Genomic DNA, 24875 nt, shown 5'->3' with positions numbered 1-24875 from the left:
ATCTATCTATCTATCTATCTATCTATATATATAACATTCCATATATACCATTCATATGAAAGGATTTGTCATTGATGTTGTATATAATCACTGTTTTTATGCCAGTCACACAACTCACAGAATCACTCACAAATTTCCATCAAATTTCAAATTTTGAAAAGCTTTTGGCATAAGTAAGCAAATATATGAATAAATCAATAACTCAAGTGCTCTTTTCTCAGCAAAATGAAATCTAATCTTCATTGAGTAAAAAGCCAAATATGTCCTGCTACAAATAAATCGAATAATATCTCCGTAAAATCTGACTGTGTCTCATTCAGATGGTAAAACAGCTCTTTACTGTCCTCAGAGTGGTGGACCGTTTCCCCAGTCAGCTGAAAATACATATCACAAGAGTTGGGACCACCACTTGTTGTCAACATCAAACAGGAAATCAATACAACCCCTCAGCAAGAGATAACAACTAGATAATAAAACTCACAACAGATATCCACAAAGCAAAAAAAAACAAAAAAACAAAAACCAAAAACTGAAAATCCTTTGCCTTCGTCTTCAATTTTACCTGAGCTCGTTCCTATGCATTTCCATAATCTTCCTCTCCAATTTGAGGGATTGTTTTGGAAACAGCTTGAAGTCTCTGATGTAGTCATGCGGATGCTCGTCTGGGTCATAGTCACCTAGTTCAGCTGAGGGGAAAGAAAATGGGTTCACAACAGCAAAGTGAGCTGGAAAGAAGATTATTCCAGTTGTTTATTTTTTGACACTCAGAATGACAGTATTGTAATCGGAAAAAAATTGTAAAATTGTAAACCATTTTTCAGTTATCTGTAAAAACCCTGACAAATGAGGAGTCAGCCATTCATTTACCAAGCATTCATACTAATGTTTATCATTTTCCTGATAGGCGGTGCTCTGGATTTCTGTTTTCCAGCTGCGATCAGACAAAACTGGCTGACACCAACACGAAAAGGTAACATAGTACAAAACCTGTATTTGATTAAACCAGTATTTTTTTCCTCACAATCTGTCAGATATGTCAGTTGGTAATCTGACCAGAGTGTTTTGAGAAATATTGTGCAAATTAAGTGTGTTTTGATGCGTTAATTCTGATTATAATACACTGTAGGAGTCTCATGCTCCAGAAACAAATAGCAAGGGTCAATCAAAGATGTTAATACTATTATCTCTGACTGTTCAGTCGAGCTCTGTCAACACAAATGTACCACTCCAAAAGCTATAAACAACAAAGCCAGCATGACCAAGTCTTGAGGTTTATAAGCATTAGCACAACAGTGAAACTGATCTAATTTGGATGTTTAAGCTCAAAATGGGATGCTATCCAACTGCCGAGACAGTTTACAATCTGTTTGATCAGGGATCAGAGCCTTTGTTGTTTCCTCTAGGAACGTTCTTATGTTAAAGTTTAATTGCCTTAGATTTTTTTTGGATTTACATTAGGGATGCACAATATTGTATTTTTGCCGATAGCCAATATTTTCCAACTAATTTTGGCCAATTGCCAATGTGATACAGATATATGCAATTTTTTTTATCCTAACTGCAGAGAACATCAAGTCACTCCTGTAGTAGACTGAACTGAAACTGTGTAAAAAATTAGTACAATCTGTTTAAACGTGTTTGAAATAAATACCTCATTGTACCAGAGGCAATGCAATGCAGCAATGAAACCGTTTGTTTTTTCATTGCACATTAAAATAAATCAACAAATCAATGTCTATTTATGATCCAATAGTTAAAACGATCAAGTTAATTAATTCAGTACCAGTTTAAAGCATTTGCCACTTAACTTGCCCATTTTCCAAAGTCGCCTACTTGAAATCTCCTCAGAAAACTTTTTTTTTTTTTCCCCTTTTTTTCTCCCCAGTTATACCTGGCCAATCAACCCACTCTCTGAGCCATCCTGGTCGCTGTTCCACCCCTTCTGCTGAGCCAGGGAGGGCTCCAGACTACCACATGCCTCCTCCAATACATGTGGAGTCGCCAGCCGCTTTTTTTCGCCTGACTGTGAGGAGTTTCACCCACCTCAGAAAACTTATGAGAAAACACAGCTGGCACACAACCACATGCAACACAGATGCAGTTGGTGTAACAGGGTAGAAAAAGTCGCACCATTCTGCCATAGGCGCTGACCCCGTGGGTGCTCCGGTGCTCTAGCACCCACCAAAAATGTTAAGCACCGAAAGGGAAGGCTGAGCAAAATAAATAAATGAATAAATAAACAAGACTGTGTGCTGTTATGGTGTAGCCTGTTATAATTTGTAGCAGAGCAGTGCCGCATTTCGTTGCAGTTTGTGTCTACGTCTGACAGACGACAGCAGCCTAATAAGCTTACATCACGGTAATTACTAAGGCAAGCGAAAAAATTGGATTTTGTGATAATCATCACCTTGGTGGTATTCACTTAACTTGGGCACCAACGAGCAAAAACATACATCGGTGCATTCGTGACACACTGTGACAAAAACATAAATTGGTGCCTTCGTGAGGTCCATGCCTGGTCAACGGTTCGTATCACGTATGCTAATGAAAGTGTCATCGTATCGTCCTGTCATATCGGCATTTCGGGCCAACGCCAATATTTCATTTTAAAGCCTTTATGGGTCAATACCAATTATGTGCCAACATCATCGTGCAGCCATCATTTACATATTCCAGTGCCTTTTATGGTAAACGCACATTTGGTGCATGCTAAAATGATGCAGGCTCACAACCATCCAGCACTGAAAGCACGGAGACACAGCTTGTCCATACTTTGCTCATAAAATGTCAAATTTGCTGCAAAAAATTATGTCCATCACAAGTAAAGCAAATTCAACCTACATAAACAATTACTACTTTCTAAATTAAATGGAACATAGATGACAAGTTTCAATGCCTCGTTTTCTGTCGTCGAACATTTCTCCTTCAAATCCGTTGTTATCAGTCTTAATATAGGTTAAATGAAAACTGCCTGGAGTTTAATTAAACAATAATCCTTAACCTATCCCCCAGTCCTTTGTTCAACTCCCTTACAAAGCCAGACAGGGACCTGGCAGCCAAGAACACACTGCGTTGAGATAACTCAGCTCCACTCTTTGGGGACATGAGCTGATCCGAACAGGGGCTCAGCGTTGGCACAGCTCACAGATTTGTGTATCAGGCAGAAGGGTTAGTTTATGTGATATTGCCCAGCTGATTGCATTCCTAATCCACACTGAAGCAAGTGGAGCTACACTCTGCTACAAATTAACCATGGCAAAAGAAAAAAAACATCTAGCTTACTTTGCTGAGATGTATACACATTTACTCTTGCAGATTTAAAACAAACAAAAGACTATAATTGCCATATTTGATGTTTTTAAACGTACTGTCCCAGGTTGGAACAGTGAACTGTAAGAAACAGGCAACTGCTACATTTGGTTTTATCATCTGGTAATGTGTGAAACTTTGCTCTGGGAGGTGGCAGGATTGATTTTATGTTCTGGTAAACTGGCAGTGTTTGCGCGGGGCTGAGTATATGAAGATGTATCGCTATGGGAGTGAGACAGTGAGACATACCTACGGTATGATGTGATGACGAATTGCATTTCTCTGGTAATGCAAATACACATTGCCAGTGTAGCCTGAACAGGAAAAATGTGGCCAGACAATAGTTTTGTCATGCCCAGTTTAAAACAGCGGGTAGCTACCACACATGAGATGTTTTAAATTGTTAAATTAAGTTATTTAAATTGTGATATTCAAACATGTTATGATGCTTTGAACCTTGAACTCTGATATGTAACTAATTCTGGTGATACTTTCTCCTTCTCAATCTTAATTTTACCCTGCCGCATTCACAGGGAATCCGTAGATGTTAAACGGTAGTTGGCCAAACGGAACGGGAAAAACCACAAACTGCATGATGGAAAAAACTGAAAACTGTATGAACATGTTTTGTGTTTCTGTAAATTCATATAGCTATAAAATTAAAACGCCGTCTTGTTTTGTGATGTGCTACGTAACATCCGGTTGTAAATTCCATCGCGGAGGATGGCAAAAAGGTTAACATACCTTCATTTTGGACGGCAGTGTCGTCTGCCGTTGATGGCATAAAATTTGCCAGTGTTGTCTAACTACCGACCTATTCTCATCCACAATAATGACTTCCAGCTTGCCATTTACTTGGATTGTCTCTGCACACTCACATTTTGAATAAGGCAGACAATGGGTGTAGAGGAGGAGGACAGTGATGGTGGTGTGGGTTAGACTGCGGGTGGAGTGTTGTAATAACACCTCGCCCCAGTTTCTCACAAGTCTACCCAGGTTTAGCTGACTAACGCCAGCTTGTCGCTATTACATTGGTCGAATGCACCGGACCCCACATCTGTCCCCGACGTCGTATGGGTGTCAGTGACATATTAAGTCGACAATTTGAAAGGGAGTTGATCATAACATGCGGACGTATGAAAAAGCACAGATTTTCTCCCCCTTATGTGGCTGTGACTTTCACCTGAGGGCTGTCAGTACTACCATCCTAGGCCCAATACTTGGCCCAATCTTGTAAGCTTAAAATAAATTTAAAAAAAAAGGTTTACTACACCCTTTCAGAAAAGTACTTGGAGTTCAGAAAAGTACTTGGATAGTATAAAAATCAACCCCTTGTACTAAGTTTTCCCAGCCGCCAGCCATGAATACTGTTAAGGAGAATAAAGGCAAGGAAATAAAAAAGAAAGCTTGCGTTTTTATGGAAAGTGCCACTGCTAGTAAAATAAAGTTCAGATAATGATAAACAGTCATGTGCAAGTGCCTCCACTATTGAGAAAATAATGCCCCCGTTGCATTCTGTGGGACATCCTGTCTTTATCTTCTTAGAGGAAATATGTTGGGGGAGGGTTTTAAGGGAGGATGCAGTTACTGAACACCACTGTAGGTTAAATTAAAAGAACAATACGTATCTAGTGAGGACTATTGTCAATTAAAATTGCCATACAATACACTGATTTTCAATGGCACCATGTATAAATGTCCACTCAAATTAAACAACAGCCTATATACACTGAAGCACAGCACGGGTCATGCGTCTTTGAGTCTTATTGGGACCTTTATGATGTCGATTTTAACCACCATGAACTGCGCAATTTAAGGAATGTCTCTCAAAAGGTTTATACTGTATTCAAGGTGAGTAATACTATGTAGCTAACTAGAGAAATCCAAGAAACAGAAAACTGAAGAAACAGTCCAGAGGTGCTGCTTTTCATCAGGTGTAAATTTTGGAAATATATTTAGGCTTTTATTGGTTTAGCGCTAAAAAAAATAATTTATTGAGATTAAGAGTGGGATTTTACCTGCACTGTGTTTAGAATACAACTAATAAATTCTCTGCCAATGGCACTGAACCTGATCCACTGATTGTGTATAGGGCTGAACCAAATCCATTGACTGTACATGTGACCCACCCTGTATGATGCAGGCTCCCAGGTAGGCAGCATCTGCAAATGGACAGAGGAGACGACCATGATAGATGTCTCTCTTCAGCTGAAGATAAAGGAGATACCTGGAAAACACACACACACACACACACACACACACACACACACACACACACACACGATTTAGAAGACATGGAAGGGAAGTGCAGAATTTCACTAAGAACTATTTCATGATGACCCATGGCCAGCTGACCAGTACAGTCTCAGACAAGCAGGATCATATCTTCTGATTCTTTACTTTTTATTTGCTTACATTAAAAGTTAAGACTAACCCGATTAAGAGTAATTGTGCAACCTAGAAAAATCAGGGTCGTAAATATTTTATGTGATAGCATAAATCCCCTTAAAAGCCTCATGCTTTTACTGTGTATCTGTTCAGCTATAGGATAAGATGCTTAGAAGTTTTTTTTAAATTTGCAATACTATTTTGGTCTAATCTCTTGGCAAGATGAACTCATAGATTCTTTTTTTCCCCATCACAGTCATCATCACAGTGCAAATGTAATAAATCTTAAAATGGTTGTGTCTACTGATACTGCATGACACAATGAATGTGCTTTCTGTGAAATTAGCCCAAAACCATATTGCATATAAAACCCCAAAATGACAAAAGTTGCCAAAACTAGTGTTTTTTTTGTTTTTTTTTTGTTTTTTACTATAAGCACCTGTGAGAATAGCAGTTTCTACAAGAGATTCCAGAAAAAAAGAAAGAAAAAAACAGTCAGCCTACAAATGCTTCCTCTCTCTCTCTCTCTCTCTCTCTCTCTCTCTCTCTCTCTCTCTCTCTCTCTCTCTCTCTCTCTCTCTCTCTCTCTCTCTCTCTCTCTCTCTCTCTCTCTCTCTTCCATTTAAACACACAAACACCCTCTTTCTCTCACTCACACACATGCCTGGAACTAACTAGATTACCTGGCTACTTAATACAGGCAAAAATTCTCAGTTTTAGTGTGTGATCTTTTCTTTTGCTTAATATTAGGGTATTTTGTTAATTGATTTGTATACTGTACTCTTTGTATCCTGACTCATCTTTGTTCTTTTATTTGTGCTCTGTTTAGCCATGGTTTCAATACATTAAGACTGTCTCCTTTTGTTTCCAAAAATTCTCTGAGAAGTTAAAGAAACACAAGTATGAAGACTGCTGGTGTCTTTCCTCTAGAGCTTTGCTCTATGATAGAGCATATAAATGGCTCTTGTGATTTCAGTCACTCTGCTGCTGTCTCCTCTTCCTCTCCTGATTATTTCCTCTCTCTTCTTCTCCTTCTGTGATTAACCCCTGGCATACATCGGGGTACAGTTATCCTCATGGGCAATCTACAGATGACCTCTTCCCATCTCTCGTTCACAATTTAATCTTTCTTGTCTCAGCCTGTGTCTTCATTCTTCTGACATGTGAAGACAGTTTCTTTAGATAGGCAGTGCACTCGTACGGTACACGTGCATAAGAGACAGATCTTTGCAGAATCTATTTGACCCACATTGGAGACTAAAACATGACAAACAGGCTTGGACACGATGATGATGGTGATGATGACGATGATGATGATGATGATATTTTATCAGATCAAGTCTGATTTTTTTTTTATCACAGCATCACCATTTGCAGCATCACAGAAAAGACAAAAATTATGACAAGAAACAAAGATACATACATTTAACATAACATTACATTCACAAAAGGCAACATTTAAGGTCCTTCAACATATATTTGATCTGGGATAAAGCACCATATTTTATTTTAGGATTGATTGGTGTACAAAAGAGGGCTTCAGTCTAACCTTATTAAATCGTGAAAGCCTGCATCACCAGTTTGATGGTAACAATTTGTGTTCATTGTTCAGGACATGGTTGGGGTCAGAGACAACGTTGTTGGCCAGCCTTAATGTGTTATTATGGTAGGCTGATTCACAAATATGAGAGAGGACGAAGAGCAGGTGGAAGAGAGCGAGAGAGAGCTGAGTGATAAAAGGGGGATGTAATGTAAAGTGATTAGGGGGCGTTCGGGTGGTGTGGCGGTCTGTTCCGTTACCTACCAACACAGGGCTCGCCGGTTCGAATCTCTGTGTTTTACCTCCGGCTTGATTGGGCATCCCTACAGACACAATTGGCTGTGTCTGTGGGTGGAAGCCGGATGTGGGTATGTGTCCTGGTCGCTGCACTAGTGCCTCCTCTGGTCGGTCAGGGTGTCCGTTCAGGGGGGAGGAGGAACTGCGGGGAATAGCGTGATCCTCCCACATGCTACGTCTCCCTGGTGAAACTCCTCACTGTCAGGTGAAAAGAAGCAGCTGGCGACTCCACATGTATCAGAGGAGGCATGTGGTAGTCTGCAGCCCTCCCCAGCTCGGCCGAGGCGGGTGGAGCAGCGACCAGGACGGCTCGGAAGAGTGGGGTAATTAGGAAGAAGGGGGGGGGTAAAGTGATTCACAGATGACATGTTGGCAATTTGTCGTTGATTAAAAGATAATAATATGTTATTTGTATAGAAGCCTTTTTAGCAAAGCTACAAAGCACTTCACAGTTACCATAGCTCAAACACCACAAAGAAATAAAACAAAGGTAAAACAAGTAAAATATGCATCAGACAAGAGAAAAAAATTAAAACAGCATATAAAAAAAAGAAGCACCATATTAAATGTTGACATCAAAAAAGGCCTACTGAGCCAGCTAACCTAGCTAAGCGCCACAGGCTGTTCCAAAGCCGAGGGGCTCTGCCTGCAAAAGGCTGACCACCCTTATAGTCATCAACCAAGACCGAGGAACAAACGACAAAACTACACCTGTTGATCCCAGGTTACACCCAGCTACGTAAGGGGTTAAAAGCTCAGAGATGCGGCTTGGTGCCAGACCAGAAGGAGTCTCCAAAGTCAACAATACAATCTTCAACTCAATCCTAAAAGTGACTGGGGGCCAGGGAAGGGCAGCTAAAACTGCTGTAATATGCTCTTATCGGTTAGATGCGGTCACAGCCGCATTTTGCACCAACTGAACTCGGTGTAATGAGCTTTGACTGAATCCAGAGGATAATGAATTGTAGCCGAGAAAAAAAGAAAAAAAGCATTTATAACTCTACTCAGATCATTGCCAGATGAGAAAGACCCAATTTTAGAGATGTTTCCAGGTTGAATAAAAAATCACTAAAACAGAGCTCACTATCAGATGAAATACCCAAGTTTTTCTTTCTTTTCTTTTTTTTGCCACCAGTTTCACATAAACTGAAAAGCTTTCCTGTTCATAAAGTAAAAGGGATGTAAAATTAGAAGGAACACATAGGAGAATCTCAAATAACAGAATCTCAGATTTAAAAGAAGAAAATTGGTTATCAGGTGAAAAGGCTTCTTTGAATGTCAGATTATGGACACAAAGATATGCTGTAGAAGATTATCATGGCAGGATTTGGCTAAAGTTGACCTATTTGGCTCTCCTAAGTGTTTGTCAACAGTCTTGACAACATGTCCACCCTTATCAAACATCATTGTCAAACATCATGTCAAAAAACTTGGTGCGATATTTGATTCAGCCTTCAAGTTTGACAAGCAAGTTAATGCAGTAGTGAAAGCCAGGTTTTTTTTTCTAGCTTCCTACTATTGCCAATATCAAGCTATTCCATCCATCCATCCATCCATTCATCCATCAAGCCATTTCTCTCTTTTAAGATCTCAAAGTCATCCACATTTTGATATTCTCCCACTTAGACTACTGCAACTCCATCCATATTGGGATTGGTCAGTCGTCCGTCCCGCCTGCAACTAGTCCGGAATACCAGGCTCCTGACAGGTATCAGGAAGACAGACCATATTAACCCTACACTGGCTTCTCTTCACAGGCTGTCTGTGTGGTTCAGAATTGATTTTAAGGTTCTCCACTTTGTTTATAAAGCCCTAAAGGGGCTGGCCCCCTCCTATATTGCAGACCTTTTAACCCTCTATTCCACCTCCAGGTCCCTCAGGTTGGCTGAAAAGCTGTCCCGCGGTTGAAACTTAAGCTCAGGGGTGACCGCGGCTTAGCGGTGGCAGCCCCTAGAGTGTAGAACAGCATCTGCCCCCTCCATAGACTCTTTTAAGTCCCGGCTCAAAACTTAATTTTATTCACTAGCATTTGCATCCTCCTGATGTGGCAGATTTCTAGCTTGTCCCTGTCCATGTGTTGTTTATTCGTGCCTACGAGCTATGGACCTTGTTGTCTATGTCAGTGTTTCTTGCATGTGTTTTAGCTACCTGCTCTGGTCTGTACAGCACTTTGGTCAACGTGGGTTCTTTTTAAATGTGCTCTATAAATAAATTTGACTTGACTTGACTAAAGCATGTGAACTAGTAAATTATTTGTAGCTTCGAAATAATACATAGCTCCTTCACTTTCATATTATCTGGGTTTTGGAAGCTAAGATACCCAAAAAATAGCTGAAAGTCATTCCAATTCCAAGACTGACGATGCAATTAGATTTCAATGATAATAACAGACATAATTCAAGCAGCTGAACAGTAAATGGTAAGAGATTACATTTTACAAGTAGCCCTCCAAACATGGAGAATCTGTCCTTACTTCCCGCTGAAGTCTTACTTTGTTCCACTTCAAATTCGAGCACAACTGCAACACTAATGGCAGTACTTCACAAGAAGAGGGGTTTTGTATCAAAAACGAGCTAATGGACAACACAGGGACAGGAGTAGACAAGATGAACCAGCAGATGTAAAAAAAAAAAATAGTCATTTGAAATGTAAGGGAAGATTTGGAGGCAAGTGAAAAAAAGACAATACATGAAGAGAGAGAGAGAGAGAGAGAGAGAGAGAGAGAGAGAGAGAGAGAGAGAGAGAGAGAGAGAGAGAGAGAGAGAGAGAGAGAGAGAGAGAGAGAGAGAGAGAGAGAGAGAGAGAGAGAGAGAGAGAGAGACTAAAAACTTAAGAGACCAAAAATGTGGGTAGGGGAGGGCTCCAGGGAGAGGGGGAGCAAAGAGAAAACATCAGAAAATATGAAGAAGATGAAGGAGGAGAGTGCACAAGACAAGAAAATAAGAGCAGTAATGGTCAATAATGGAGCAGACAAGTGCAGGGATGATAAGAGGGAACAGCAGATGGAAAGTCGTAGAGAGACCGATATGTCTGACTCATACCAGACAAAAGCAGAGGAGGTGAATAAGAGAAGATCAGGGTGAGAAGAGAGAGTAAATGAGGAAGGAAAAGAGGGTGTTAAGAAAGAAGGTGGTGTGTTAGGAGTATGCAAGGCAGATGGGGAAGGAGAGAAAGAGACAAACACGAGTTGAAATGCTCAAGAGATGAAGGCCAATAGGATACAGCAAGCTGGTTAGCAGTAAACCAGAAATTACATTTTTCTTTGGACTATAAACCCCAAGTTAACTAAAGGTACACAGGTGAGGAAACAAAAGCTATTCAGGACAAAAACAACCACAACAACAGACCAGTAATTCACAAAATAACCCAGTGGATAAAATAGTTCCGAAATTACACGTGCTTCTTATACACAAAAATCTGACTATGCCCACAGTGCTGGGACCCTTTTGGCAACTCCTCTACCCTCATCAAAATATAATGAGTGATCTCATAAAGGAGTCTTTTCTTCGCTTGTGTACCCCTGGCTCCTTTAACAGAGATATACTAGCATTACAAAGAGACTAAGTGAGATTTCAAGTTGATCATCAACCATATTTTGGCGTCTAAATGCCAGTTACATTTCTACTATATGCCGACATAAAAGAATATCTTTATCAGTTGGACAATTTAAACCAGGTAGGTTCTTTATAAATTGATGATAAAACACCCTTTTTTTCCTGAATTGTACTTTCCTCCTCCCTTCTAGAAAATGGTTTGGTTTGGTCTGCTTTGGGTTTTCCATTCGCGGAAACAAAACAGATTTGACAAGTGCTGGAGAGAACAGCAGACTAATACCTGGTATCGTATCTAAAATTTCACAAAAATAAATAACTGATAAAAAAAAGTCAGATTCCAAGCCTGATATTTCAGTGTATGATAGTGTTTGGTTCCTTGCTGAAAACAAGAAATTAATCTTCTACATGTTTTATGTATATATATATATATATTTTTAATACCAGGAGTTAATGATAATTAGCAGTGGTGCCATGGTATGATCAATAGGAATATGTGTTAGTGCCAGTGCGTATGGTTATTTCCAGTTAAGCTTCTGCATGTGTATTTACGTATGCATGGTGTATGCTACTGTGCATGGAGGTATCCTCCGTGACAGAACAAACAGGAGGCAGGGAGGAGAAATGGATGGCATGAGTTGAGTTAGAGAGGGAAGGAGGTTAAAAATGGGAGAAATCTGAGAAATGAGAAGGAGGGAAAAGCAGCTTGGCATGGAGGGACGGAGGCAGACTGGAGAGAAGGAGGGACGGCTAAAGAGAAGGAGGGCTGGTGAGACTTGACGGCTCAGATGGAACGGGGGACGTGCTAACAGATCCCGCGCTGAGTTAGCGACACTAATTATTACCCTGTCAACTAAAACCAGACAGGACCAAGTGTTGGAAGCCAGTGGCTTTACATTACTGTTCATGTGACTGGACGAGTCAATTTTATTCCCATTACAAGATTTCTTGTTTTCAATTTCTCTTCCTCTTTCATCTTCTCTCACTGTCCCCTTCTCACCCAAACTCTCAACTCTCATTCAACCACTCCCACACTTCCTGAGCCGGTATTATTTCTCTGCCATTAAAGGTCCTGTGAAATGAGAAAATTATTTCCATTCTTGTTCCTTCTTTGATGTGCACAAAATTTACATCGATTCAACACTATATTCTGGATATTCATCTTGCACTTGTGAGCATACATTAAAAAAAATCTCCATTGAATTGGGAGCGAGACTGAGAGATGATGAGTGATCCTCTACCGCCATACTGAAACTAGCAGATAGCATATCGATGTCCACATTCTTCTTAAAATGCCTAGTCAGGGCGCCCCAGTGGCTCACCTGGTAGAGCACATACCACATAAGGCTGAGTCCTTACTGCAGTGGCCTGGGTTCGAATCCAGCCCGGGCCCTTTGCTGCATGTCATCACCTCTCTCTCTCCCCTGCCTTTCCTGTCTCTCTTTCTACTATCACTATCCAATAAAAGCAGAAAATGCCAAAAAAAACCTCTTTAAAAATGCCCGGTCATTATTCGACATTAGTCAAATCAACTACCCCCCACCCACCCACCCCCGATTTGGATATATGTTAAGTCACGGTGCACAATGTAGGTGAGACTAAGTGGTTCAGGTGCACTGTCACCTCAGTCTCTTGAACATATGATCTGATATCGCCATGTTGGTGTTGTTCCTGTGACATCATAATTAATGTTGCTCCAGGAACATCACTGCAATGGTCTTTATCACATTGTTGTGATGTTGTACCTTTGTGACACGGGGAAAAGACCAGAAAAATACCAAAGCTACATAACATAACTTCAATCTCAACCAAACCTTGGCCTAACACGTACCTTACCCTAACTTTAACCTATAGCTAACCTTAACCTAACCGATAGTTAACCCACAACCTAATCCCAAAACCGTCCCCCCCTCCCCCCGAGTCACAAAGGCATGACAGAACAACAACATGATTGGTCCGTTACAATGATGGTCCTGGAGCAACATTAATTTTTTTTTTTTTTTTATAAATTTATTTCTGATTTTTCCCTTTTTTCTCCCAATTTAGTGGCCAATTGATCCCTATTTTAATTCAAACACCCACCCTCGTACTACATGCGCTCGCCAACTGCATCTCTCCGGCCGGCAGTCTCGAAGGAAAGCGCCTCCCCACTTTCGTGACAAGGCGAATCCAAGCCGAACCACTGTTTTTCCGACACACACAGAGACGCATTCACATGACGAACACAAGCCGACTCCCCCCCCCTCTCGAAGACAGCGTTGCCAATGATTGCTGCTTCATCGAGTCCGGCCATAGTCGGATCTGACGAGACCGGGGCGCGAACCCCAGTCCCCAGTGGGCAACTGCATCGACACCAAGCCGATGCTTAGACCGCTACGCCACCGCGGACCCGGAGCAACATTAATTATGATGTTGTAGGAGCAACACCCACACAGTGATATCAGATACACCATTGGATGTTAGTCAAATCAACTACCCCTAACCCCTGATTCGGATATACGTCAAATCACGGTTTGCCATGCTATAAATCAGGGGTTCTCAACCTTTTCCAGTTGTGACCCCCTGAGAAAAATTAGGTTGGTGTTCGCGGACCCCCCCCAATACCACTGGGACATTTAATTCATAACACCCAGATACAAGCACATTGATCACTCATAAACTGTCTGCCAGAGACTGTTAACTGTATTATAACACATGAAAGCTACCAAACTCACACGGGAAGAAAATTAATTTGCCCACAGACAGAACAACAACTAATTCATCCATCCATTCCATTTCATTATCCAAGCCACTTATCCCAATGTTTTAGGATTTACTGAAATGACACCTCATGTGCACACACACTTTGACTCTCACAATCACACTCAATAAAATCTAAGGCAAATTGTATCACTGGCACAGGTGATGTAATGTAAAAACCATTCCCCAGTCTAAAATATGTTGTTTTTATTTTTCCCATGTCGCTGCGGAACTGCCGCCATGGGCTAAGCATCACAAATTGTGGTCACTCACTCACTCATGGACGCAAATTGTAGTCAATCATGTGTGAGCACGTCCTACTAAATGTTAGTCTTTGATATATTAACCATATACATTAATCTTGTTGTTCTGGACTGCACCTGCTATTAGTCTGCTGCTGTCCTCGCTGTCCTTCGATTGCCACAACTCACGCATCCTACTCGCGTCTTTGGTATAGTCTTTGCTACATTAACCTTGTTGTTCTGGACTGAACCTGCTGTTGTCCTTACTGTCCTTTGATTTTCTTGACAACCGTTCCTCCACGCACAATAGCCACCAAGACCGTTGGGTCCTAGGGTCCTCTTAAGAAGCTGACGCTTAAAATGTATCTCCATTACTTACACAGATGTTACTGCTGATGTATGTCTTCAGGTGAATCACATGACAATAAATTGAATGCATGTTTTAAGGTGTAACATTCAATACCTGCAATGTTTTTTCATGCTGATCCTGAAATGAAGAATGATTATTATTATCTCCTGATGTATGTATCATACAGATACATACAGAAGTGATGAAGTATACTGAGGACCAGCGCAGAGCACACCATGTTTTATACTGTGAGGCACAGCAATTAAAGCGACACTATAGCTATTTTTTGCATCAAGTGCCCGTGGGTCTGGGCAGTTTCATACTTATTTTCGCCACAACCATCTGGCGTCCCCCGGAAAGTATCTCGTGACCCCCTTGGGAGTTCCGACCCCCAGGTTGAGACCCATTGCTCTAAATATCAGTTTGATGTGACGTTTGAGTTTCTTCAGACTTTACCTGGTGAGCTCCTCCTTGATCTTCATCGGCTCGTGGGGGTAGAACTTGACCCGAAAGCACATGGTGTATGGCTGCTGAGCTGTTAAAAGCAGAAGACAAAAAGCATTAGAGGGTTCAGTAAGAGTGTGTGTGTGTGAGGCAGAGGAGGAGAAGAAAGAGGGCGAGGTGGAAGGATGGATAGCTTGACAGAGTTTGTAAGTCAACTGAAGGTGAGAGATGTAAGAGTAAAAGAAAATAAGTTATCAAAAATGGGGGGGGGGGTTGATGTCGAGCACTGAGTGATGAATGAATGAGTGAAGGAGGGAGTGAAATGAGAGAATGGAAGTTGAAGGGGGCTAGAAAAAAGTTGAAGGAGAGTGCAAGACAAATGGAGACCACAGTAAGCCCCTATTTCTGATTAATCATTTGATAATGACAGTAATGATTCACACATCAATTTATGCACACACACACACACACACATACATAAAGGATGTAACTGAGTACACATACATAGTATCCATCTTAAACAGATACCAACCTCATCTGAATGGGAGACACATTATTCAGTTTTTGAAAGTTCTGATTTAATTGATTGTGAGCAAAAAAAAAAATGTGGAGGAAAATTGTGAGACAGCAATAATTCAATGACAACTTTGTGAGAGCTTGGTCTGTATGGAGGAACCACAAATTCCACTCATATGTCACTAGTCAGTTAGCCTTTTAATTGCTGGCCCGCTCACCCAAACATAGCAGGATTAATTTCAAAAACAATCCAAAATAGTTTCACACGAAATGGACCAAAATTTACTAAGTTTATAAGCTGCAAATTATACATCTCCAGCTGCATCTTGTGCAATTAACCTTGTCTTTTGACTCAAAACAATGTTGAATTTATGAATGCCTCACTTGTAAACACAAAATTGCTTCACTGGCTCGATAGGATTGTAAGTTTTGGAGAAAGATATGTTTTCATGCATAGATTTATTGACTATATGACTATAATATGTTGTTTTCTCACTAGCTTTTTTTGTTGTAAAAGAAAATTGATTTTTTTTTTTACTGTTTATGAGCAGGTGTATAATCGAATGTTATCCTAGTATTATAGTTTTCTGCATTCTTAATTGCATTGTCCTGCAGTTATGAGCTGGCGCCATGGTGGAGTTCAGATGCTATAAGTCATCATTTATCATTGAATAAAGTTGTTATGCACATAGTTAAATGATGACTTGATTTGTTGGTTCATTTTGTGAACCGATGAATAATCAATAACCATACATTCGAAATCTAACAAAAACGTTTTCCCACTACTTCCAGCTCAGACCGCTCCCACTTCCAGTTCAAATACAGATAAAGATACAAATACAACTATTTTAATAATAACAATAATAATACATTTTATGTGTAGGCGCCTTTCCGAGCACTCAAGGACACCTTACAGAACACAGTAAAAAAAACAAGCAGCATGTTAGTATGAAATCATCATCTGCATAAAACTCAATGAAGCGTGGATCAGACTGAATATCCCAGTTTGAAAAGGTATGCTTTGAGATGGACTTTGAAGGTTGAAAGAGAGTCAATGTTGCGAATTTCTTGTGGAAGAGAGTTCCATAGGTGGGGAGCAGAATGACTGAAAGCTCTAGTCCCCATGGTAGTCAAGTGGGCTGACGGTGTAGTGAGTTGGAGAGCAGAAGAGAATCTGAGAGTGCGGGAGGGCGTGTGGACATGAAGGAGTTCGGAAAGATATGAAGGAGCTAGGTTATTGAAGGCCTTAAAGGTGAGGAGCAGGATCTTGAAGTAAATACGGTATTTAACAGAGAGCCAATGGAGTTGCTGAAGAACAGGAGTGATATGATCTATGGAAGGAGTTCTAGTAATGATACAAGCAGCTGAATACTGGACCAATTGAAGTTTATGAAGACACTTGAGGGGAAGACCAAAGAGGATAGAATTACAGTAGTCAATATGGGATGTAACCAGGATATGAGTGAGTATGGCTGTGCTTTTAGGTGTAAGTGATGGCCGAAGGTGATTAATATTGCGTAGGTGGAAGTATGCAGACCGAGTAACATTGTTGATGTGAGCTTCAAAAGATAATGTGCTGTCCAATATGACACCCAGACTCTTAACCTGAGGCGATGGAGGAACTATAGAATTGTCAATAGTCGGAGAAAAACAATCAGGTTTGGCCAAAGCAGATTTAGTGCCGACTAGGAGGACCTCAGTTTTATCACTATTAAGTTTGAGGAAGTGGTATGAAAACCAGGATTTAATTTCTAGTAAGCAGTCAGAAAGGGAAGTGGGCGGAAGAGTGGAGGTAGGCTTGGTGGATAGATAAAGCTGGGTGTCATGCTTGTAGCAGTGAAATTGAATGCCAAATTTCCTGAAAATGTGGCCAAGAGGTAGTATTTAAATAATAAATAGGAGGGGTCCCAATACCAAGACCTGGGGAACACCGGTAGTAACAGGAAAGGACTGAGATCTCAAATTTTTAAGTTGGACAAACTGAATGTGGCCAGAGAGATAAGATCTAAACCAGTCAAGGGGGGTACCAGTTATTCCAATGGAAGCTAATCTTTCTAGGAGGATATTATGTGAGAGGTATCAAAGGCTACACTCAGATCAAGGAGGTCAAGTATGGTTAAGAACCCAGAGTCAGCTGCCATCAAAAGATCTTTAGAGATTTTCACCAATGCTGTCTCCGTACTGTGCATGGAGCGAAAACCAGACTGGAATTGTTCAAACAGATTGTTGTTAGTCAAGTGAGCATGTACCTGAGTTGCAACTGTTCTTACAAGCGTTTTAGAAAGAAATGGTAAATTTGAGATTGGGTGAAAATTATTCAAATTGTTGGGGTCTGCACCAAGTTTCTTGAGTGTTGGAGTTATTGCAGCTGTTTTGAGAGATGAGGGAACAAGACCAGAGGTAAGTGAGGAATGTATGATATCAGTTATCAAAGAGGATAGAGAAGGTAGACAGGCTTTTACTAAATGAGTAGGCAGGGGGTCTAACTGACAGGTAGATGATTTGGATTTGTGAATAAGACCAGCTATTTCTGCAACAGTTGGGAGTTTAAAACTAGATAGTGAAGAGAAGGGAACATAGAAGGGTGAATAATATGAACAGGAGAACCGAGCACGTAAGCCTCTCCCTGCCAATACATAGCCTCTCCAACAGCAAGCCCTATGTAGTGCCTCCTTGTGGCGACACACGGTAACTGGGTACACCTTGGACCCTGGCTGAACTACAAGGGACTCGGAGGAGGTCTGGCCCCTAGACGTACGCCCTTTGTGCTGTGTGATATCCACATTTTTTATAGCGTGTGCCCCCGTGAAAAATCATCTCCTCTCATCATCTCAAGCAATCCGTCCAGGATCCAACAGCTAAACATCCCCGGAGACAACAGCTTAATAATCTCTCACAACGTTTTTTTTTTTTGTTTCCCCTCCCCTCTTGACTAAAGAATTGGGGGTTTGTCGATTTGTGTTTGCAAATTAACTGAGCTGTGATTGGGAATACTTCCTTGTTTTAAGTTTTATTTGTCGGATAACCGGGAAATCCCGAGGTGGAGTATTTTTGTTGCGTGAATTGAACTGAATTGAACTGATAGTGATAACCTGGAAATGCCGAAGTGGAGTATATTTACTTTATAAACTGAACGGAAATTAAATTTAACTTTTTTTCTTTACCTTTTGCTTTAAAAATTGACCTTTGAAAATTGACTGATGGTGTGGCTGAGTTTATTTAAATTGAGTGTTTTATTTCTGTGCATTGCAATTAATTATAAATTTGTTTGTGTTGCAAAAAAATAACCAGGGGTCATGTGTGTTCTGAATGCATGTATCCTTTGTGGGGTTTGACACTGACTCAGACTGGTTTAACTTGGTCACACCATTACAAAAGCTAGCTACTACCACAGTATGTGGATACTACTACCATGCAAAATCATGTCATGAGAAATAGAAAGAGGAAAAACTTATGTAAGGACATGCTCAGTGGAAATTAAATCACAGTATATCAGAGTGGTTAGTTGTGAGTCTGGGGTCTCACACACAAACTCTCTGTCCCCTGCTCTCCGCAGGTGATTTTGTTTCAGCTGACATTGTATTGATGGCACATGTTAGGCCTTGCGGATCATTGGTTTATCAGTTCATCTGGTTGTCCATTCTTTATGTACGCTTTTGTACAGTTATGGTCTGGCGGCCTGTCCAGGGTGTCTCCCCGCCTGCCGCCCAATGACTACTGGGATAGGCTCCAGCATCCCCGCAACCCTGAGTAAGGCTAAGCGGTTTGGATAATGGATGGATGGGATGGATTTGTACAGTTATGGTTACAGACTTACTCTCCACCTCCCTACACTCATATTTTGAGTTTAATTCATTTGCCAAAAAAGAGACAAAACGTATAATAAACAAAGTTAAAGATGAATTTGACTGATTTTTTTTCTTCAAATTTTCCATAGATACTACTATTGTATTCTTTTGGCCACGACAATTGTGTAGCGAAAATCTGATATCGTGACAGCCAAGACCAAGCCAAGCCAAGGATGTGCCAATGTTTCAACTCAAGCATCACAGCCACTTGATGCAAGTGAAACTGGCAGCCATTGCATCCCCAAGTTGCCACTCCAGTAAAGAGAATTGCTTTTAAAAAAGAAGGGCTTAAAATTTAAAAAAAAAAATCAATGTCTGTCTGAATTGTGGTTTATGCAAAAAAATATGGTTCGCTGACAATTCAAGCATGTAACATCTACCTTAGGACTGAGAGAGAGAGAGAGAGAGAGAGAGAGAGAGAGAGAGAGAGAGAGAGAGAGAGAGAGAAAGAGAGAGAGAGAGAGAGAAAATCATAGAGTCAACAACAGACAGCCAGTCACCCAGACAGACAAACAGACATACGGATGACGGAGAAGAGGAGGATAGAAAATTAAGAGGATCAGTGTAGGAAAAGAAGAATCATATAAACTGAGCTGAAAAGGAAATGTAGAAAGATTGAGAGGGTTAGGGTTGGGGGGGGGGCAGTACACATTTATTTTCCTTTATGGACGGCTACTGTTGGTTCTCTGGCATTGTTTCCCTCAGCCTGATCCTCACTGGTGTTGTGTGTAGTCTAGCTCTGAAAAACAGCCCCCTGCTACATAATGCATCTTCAGCAATATGAAGAATGAAACCCCTAGAGCTTACTTACTGTCAGCCTGGAGGGAATAGATGTTTTTGATAACATTTAAGGGAAAGTAAACGGGCACGTAAATATGTGCGCAAACACACAAAGGGACACACATGCACACACGTGCACACACACACACACGCACACAGTCTTAAGCTGACGAACATCTATGTAAACTGGGACACACAGAGCAACAGAGAGTGATGAGCTGGCAAAGCTTATCACAACACAAACACCAAAAAACACCACACACACACACACACACACACACACACACACACACACACACACACACACACACACACACACACACACACACACACACACACACACAATAATGTGAGAATAACTTCTGCCACAGGGAGAAATGATGTGTCATTGTAGCTCAGATCTATCCAACACTCTCCCCCACAATCCCAGGCACTCTCTATCTCTCTCTCTCATCCCACACTCTGTCGACTTCGCTCAAGTCAACCTTTCTGTTTCATCTCCTCTTTCCTCCCGTTTCTTCTTTAATCCGACTTCTCTGTTTAGCCTCAGTATCTGTCACTGTCTCCTCTCCCGCCTCTGAGTCAGTCTCCCCAACACTCCTTCCACACTTTTTCTTCCCAGCCCTTTGTTCCCCTCTCCCTCTTCATCCCCCCTCCGCACCCTTCTCTCCATCTCTGAAGCGGTGCCCACAGCTAATAGCGCCCATCATTAATTTACATTGGAAAGGAGAGAACTGGGCCGGCATCATGTGTGGGAGAGCTACATTTATTAGGCAGAATGAAAAGGGGAAAAGAGAAACTAAGAAAGACAAACACAGAATGATCAGGTTGTGTTTTAAAGTAAGAGGGAGTAGGAATTAAACACATATCTGTCCTGACTTGTCCCTACAACTCAATGACAGCAAAGATGGCTCAGAATACAAATACAGTCCCTGATGAACATTGGAACAGGATTTTTGGAGTTGGGTCAAACATTTACATCTGAGATATCTTCATGGTCGAATTTATGTTTCGCTAATAACACTATCATATACGTTTTCATTAACCATATAAGCTTTTGCTAAAAAAAAAGAAGAGGTGATTTATAAAGAACTATTAGCTCAAGTTTCCTGTGATGTGTGAAATTAAACATGGTGCACAAACAGCCCTGAGAGTACAGGTTTTATTCCCACAAAGACGACCCATATTGATGCACTCACCACGTTGTAAGGCACTGAAATCAATTAGACTCTATGTAGATCTCTTCCCCTGTCGTTTTCCTGTTGCACCACTTTTTATTATCTCATTATAACATTCAGTGGACTGCATATGTCTTTTTTGATGGAAACGGATGTGCGAATGTTTTCAAAAAAATTTCAGGGTCATTGTGTTGTCCAGTTTCACTATGGGACAATGTGTCTTTATTTTATTTCCTGTTTGCCTTCTTTTCTGCATTTCTATGTGTATCTGAGAGACTCCAGCCTGTTTGCTTCTTCCTGTTTGTGTTCCTGCTGCATTTTTAAAAAAAACTGTCTGTTTGTGACATGGTCCATGTCTGTTTCTCTCCATGTGTCTGTTAGGGTCTCTAATTATTTCTGTCCTAGGGTATTATGGGTAAGGATAAGTTACTCAATAGGGTATCACCTCATTCCCCAAACGATTTTAGTTTGTTATGCAGCAAAAAATCATAAAACTCATAGCAGTATTAACATTTAGGCGACCAAGGATTTTATTTACAGTATGTGCCATCTTTTCAGATAGCAGCCAGTCAAAACTGACCCTTAGGGGCCACCGCCAGGGTAAGTGTGCCATCCACTTCCACATGAGCAATAATGTTTTACTGTATAAGCTCCCTGCCATCTACCAAGCATTAAGCTGGGTAGAGCTTTGACCGGCTACAAAATGCAACTGAAATATATTAATTTTCATCTTGGGCTTTGCATTTGCGTAGATGTCACTTTTATCAGAGGAACATTTCCATAATTTTGGAAACCTTGATTGCTAACCCAAGCCACCAGAACAAAACGCATGTTAAGTGGGATGGAGGCTGTGACACTGTAGGTCAAACAGTCTGTGGTTGTTTATATAGCAGTGTTGTCGGCCTATATGTCACCATGCACAGGGTCATGAAGGATACTTCTAAGATAAATGTTCCTCTTCCTGGTTTGTCGATGTACAGCCTCTCTCTGCATGATATGTCAGAGCAGTTATCTCTTATCACCCAAACGCCCCTGACAGCATCCCTGACACAAACTAAATCACCATATTTTATCTGGCCACAGTTTGATTCATGAGCCTCCGACTGAATAAAGGCCATATTTTTAAAATATCAAATCACCACCAGCGGCACGGTGGTTAGCGCAGTCGCCTCACAGCAAGAAGGTCCTGGGTTTGAGCTCCAGGGTAGTCCAACCTTGGGGGTTGACCTGGTTCATCTTCTGTGTGGAGTTTGCATGTTCTCCCCGTGTCTGTGTGGGTTTCCTCCGGGGGCTCCGGTTTCCTCCCACAGTCAAAAGACATGTAGGTCAGGTGAATTGGCCGTACTAAATTGTCTGTGTGTGTGTGTGTGTGTGTGTGTGTGTGTGTGTGTGTGTGTGTGTGTGTGTGTGTGTGTGTGTGTGTGTGTGTGTGTGTGTTGTGCCGGCCCTGTGATAGCCTGATGGCCTGTCCAGGGTGTTCCCCGCCTGCCGCCCAATGACTGCTGGGATAGGCTCCACCATCCCCGCAATCCTGCGAACAGGACAATTGGTTCGGATAATGGATGGAAGTCATAATCTACCGTCACTAAAGGGAAGAGCTTATTCTGTACATATCTTTTATCTGAACAAATACAAATATCTAACTTTCAGTATGCAGAGTCAGTCAATTCAAAAACATTGATATTGATATGGAAAGAGTTTTTACATTCAGCTCAACTAATACACGGGGTTTTTTCAAATGCTAATATGATTTAATATTTTCAAATGCACCCTAACAGATTGTTCAGGCTATTGGGGTCTGGTAGATACCTCTGTAGTCTGAGGGCAAAAACAGAGAGAGTAAAGAGAAGTTTCTATCCACAGGCCATAAGAACTCTCAACATATACGACCTTTCACATACTTGAGACAGCCAGGTGTTTTTTTTTTTCATTTATTGTTTATTTTGACTTGAGAATACACTGATCTTTGTCTTTTATCTACGCCTATGTCTTTTTCACATAATGACAGACGGAGTACCCCCCCTTCATTTCACTGCATGTTTTACTTTGTATTTCTGTGCAAGTGACAAATAAAGTACTTGAACTTGAACTTAATACCTGAAACTGTATTTCATATGCTTGTTTTACATAACAAAATCAATTTATACATTTATCATGACTTCCTATCTGCTCCTCCTGCTCTTCTGTCTACATTCTTGTTGAAATACACACGCTTACCCCCAGGTCTTCATACATACTGTTGGACCTTTCCTGAGTTAGAAACATGGAAAAACACCTGCACCTGTTACAGAACTTTGGTTTTCCCACCGCCGTGTAATTCAATAAAGTTATTCAATTAAATTCTGTCTGAGACATCCCCAAAAAAGATAAAGATCTTCTGCACTGTGAATCCTATCGTCCAATCAGTCTCCTTAATGTGGATTTTTAAAATTCTTGCGAAATGTTTAGCCAAGTGCCTTGAAGAGGTTCTCCCAGCCCTTATTTCACCCAGTCAATCAGGATTTATTCAGGGTAGGCAATCCTTCGATAATACTCGTAGGCTTTTTGATACAATATACACCCAGTCGAAATCTGCTTCACCTGAAGTTGTAGTTGCCTTAATCGCGGAGAAGGCTTTTGATCGGGTGGAATGGGGTCTCCTTTTCGACGCACTTTCAAGATTCAGCTTTGAACCCAACTTTATTTCTTGGGTTAAATTATATAATGACCCCTTAGCATCGGTTCGAACTAACGAGGTACAATCAAGACATTTCCCTCTGTATAGGGGAACAAGATAAGGTTGTCCACTCTCCCCATTGCCTTTTGATTTTGTGATCGAGCCACTTGCAGCTTCCTTACAACAGTGTGGATCCTTTGAACGGATAATCCAAGGTGGTAGGGTACACAAGGTTTTATTATATGCTGATGACCTTCTCTAATATATCAGCAACCCTGCAATGTCTCTTCCCTCTAACCTATCTAAACTGGAGCAATTTGGGAATCTCTCTGGATACAAGTTGAACATGCAAAAAATCAAAGTTTTCCCTTTGAACCCTACGGCCCTTGGTATCCCTGCCTTTATGTTCCCCTTCAGGAGAGTGACCTCAAATTTAAAATATTTGGGGATTATGGTTCCTCGCTTCTTTCAGCTTTTACACAAACTAAACTTCTCCCTTTTAATTGACAAATGCAAACAAAATATGGAGCGCTTGCGCACATTACCATTATCAATGGCTGTGTGCATTAACCTGCTTAAAGTGAATATTGTCCCTACATTCCTGTATCTTTTTCAGAACATTCCTATATTCATTCCGGAAAAAAAAAAGTTTGGCTTTCTTGACAGGGTGTTCTCTAACTTTATCTGGGATGGCAGACAGCCCTGGATATGTAAGGACTTCCTACAACATCCCAAAGCACTGGGAGGGATGGCTATGCCAAATCTTCTTTCCTACTATTGGGCTAGTAATATCCACAAGGTTGTCATGCATGTTCAAAGCAGCTCGCTTGAGCAAATACCTGTGTGGGCAAAGATAGAATCCCATGATCTTCCTATTCTTTCCTTAGGGCCTTCCCTACTACCAATGGTAATTGGTACACCATGCAAAAATCCGGTTACAGCTCATAAAATCAGAATATGGACTCAAGTTAGGAAAACATTTGGTCTGCAAAAAGCCTCCTTAATGACACTCATTATGTCAAACCATCTCTTTACCCC

At 41.0% G+C, this 24875-nt stretch overlaps 1 protein-coding gene across 1 annotated transcript in view; it reads right to left on the bottom strand.

The window, feature by feature from the left end:
• frmd3 (FERM domain containing 3) overlaps window positions 1-24875 on the bottom strand; it is a 124847-nt gene that overhangs the window by 50792 nt on the left and 49180 nt on the right. The window contains exons 4-6 of the mRNA XM_056286184.1: window positions 14872-14950; window positions 5439-5536; window positions 563-686 (exon numbers count right to left, since the gene is read on the bottom strand). Of these exons, the coding sequence (XP_056142159.1) occupies window positions 563-686; window positions 5439-5536; window positions 14872-14950 (301 nt within the window). The remainder of the gene's footprint in view (window positions 1-562; window positions 687-5438; window positions 5537-14871; window positions 14951-24875) is intronic.

The sequence above is a fragment of the Lampris incognitus genome, chromosome 1 (genome assembly GCF_029633865.1).
Source record: "Lampris incognitus isolate fLamInc1 chromosome 1, fLamInc1.hap2, whole genome shotgun sequence".
NCBI lineage: Eukaryota > Metazoa > Chordata > Actinopteri > Lampriformes > Lampridae > Lampris > Lampris incognitus.
Note: the sequence above shows the minus strand (reverse complement) of the source record. Positions and strands in the feature narration are given on the sequence as shown.